The sequence below is a fragment of the Chinchilla lanigera genome, unplaced genomic scaffold (assembly GCF_000276665.1).
Source record: "Chinchilla lanigera isolate Chin_1 unplaced genomic scaffold, ChiLan1.0 scaffold00149, whole genome shotgun sequence".
NCBI classification, from domain to species: Eukaryota; Metazoa; Chordata; class Mammalia; order Rodentia; family Chinchillidae; genus Chinchilla; species Chinchilla lanigera.
In genome coordinates, this window is record NW_004955550.1 from 593,243 (window position 1) to 594,437 (window position 1,195).

Below are 1,195 nucleotides of genomic sequence, written 5' to 3' on the forward strand. Positions count from 1 at the left end.
GAGAATTATGTGAGTGAGCATGCAGAAAAATTGTTTCATTTGGCACCACAGATATACACAACATGTAAAAGAAATAATTTGAGTTTATTTTTCTATTCTCAAATTATCAAGCTCACCTATTTTATTGTGTGAGATAGCAACAAAGGGATCCTCATTATACAGTTAGGTATGTGGAGACCCAGGACTTTGAATCTCATAAGTAAATTAGTAGCAAGAAATATCAAGAGGCATAATTATCTTGATTTCCCATACATAGATAACACCAGAATCAGGGAAGGGCTCTCAACAAGAGAAGTTTTGAGGATCACTTGCTGTTTGAATAACAAATATGGGACATTAGTGCCTGGGTTCTAACTATAGCTGAATTACTTCCTACATGTGTAAACTTGAGTAACTGACCTCTCTCTGACCTGTGCCCCATCAGAGCAACTGGATAATAATACCATCTACTTTATAAGTTTTTTATAAAGACTAATAAGTGAATGCACATAAAGCTTAGAAAAACACCTAGCACACAAACCATATGTAATAAATTATTACCACTATCATCATCTCCACTTTTAAAGTGCAAGCTCTATAGGAAAACTATCACAACATATGACTTCCAAAATATTATCTTTTAATACCTGTTTATAATTCTCTGTCTCCAACTATTATCCTTGTGTACAACAAACAAAGAACATAAAATCTGTGAGGATGTTCACCATATATATATACATAGGTGTGTGTGTGTATGTGTGTGTTCTGATACAGCCTTCTATTTCAAGACAACATAATCTAGTAAAAGAACATACAATAAGAAGTTACAATAAAACATAGCAGTGATTGGCTGCAGTGGCTCACACCTGTAATTCCAGCACTCTGGGAGGCTAAAACAGGAGGCTCACAAAGTCAAACCCAGTCTGGGCAACTTAATGAAACACTGTCTCATTTTTAAAAAATAAAACAAAAAATAAATAAGTAAATAAATAAATAAATAAGCTATGCCAAAGCAGGGAGATAGACCTTTTATAGATGGGAAGGAGATTGGGATAGAAGAAGGGAGGGGAGGAGAAAGAGAAATTAAAAGGACTCAGATGCAGCACGTGTCATACCAGCTCCTCAGGATGAATGTATTCATAATGTATCACACAGGTACTAATAAAAGAAAACAAAAAAGTCTAAAAAAGTTTGGAGAGAAGAGAACATCTGACTT

General features: G+C 34.6%; 1 protein-coding gene across 1 annotated transcript in view; it reads right to left on the minus strand.

The window, feature by feature from the left end:
- Positions 1-762: 762 nt before the first annotated feature.
- Positions 763-1,195, minus strand: part of LOC102022970 (olfactory receptor 4S2-like) — a 27,626-nt gene continuing 27,193 nt past the window's right edge. The window contains exon 3 of the mRNA XM_005412135.2: positions 763-777. Coding sequence (XP_005412192.2) covers positions 763-777 — 15 coding nt within the window. The remainder of the gene's footprint in view (positions 778-1,195) is intronic.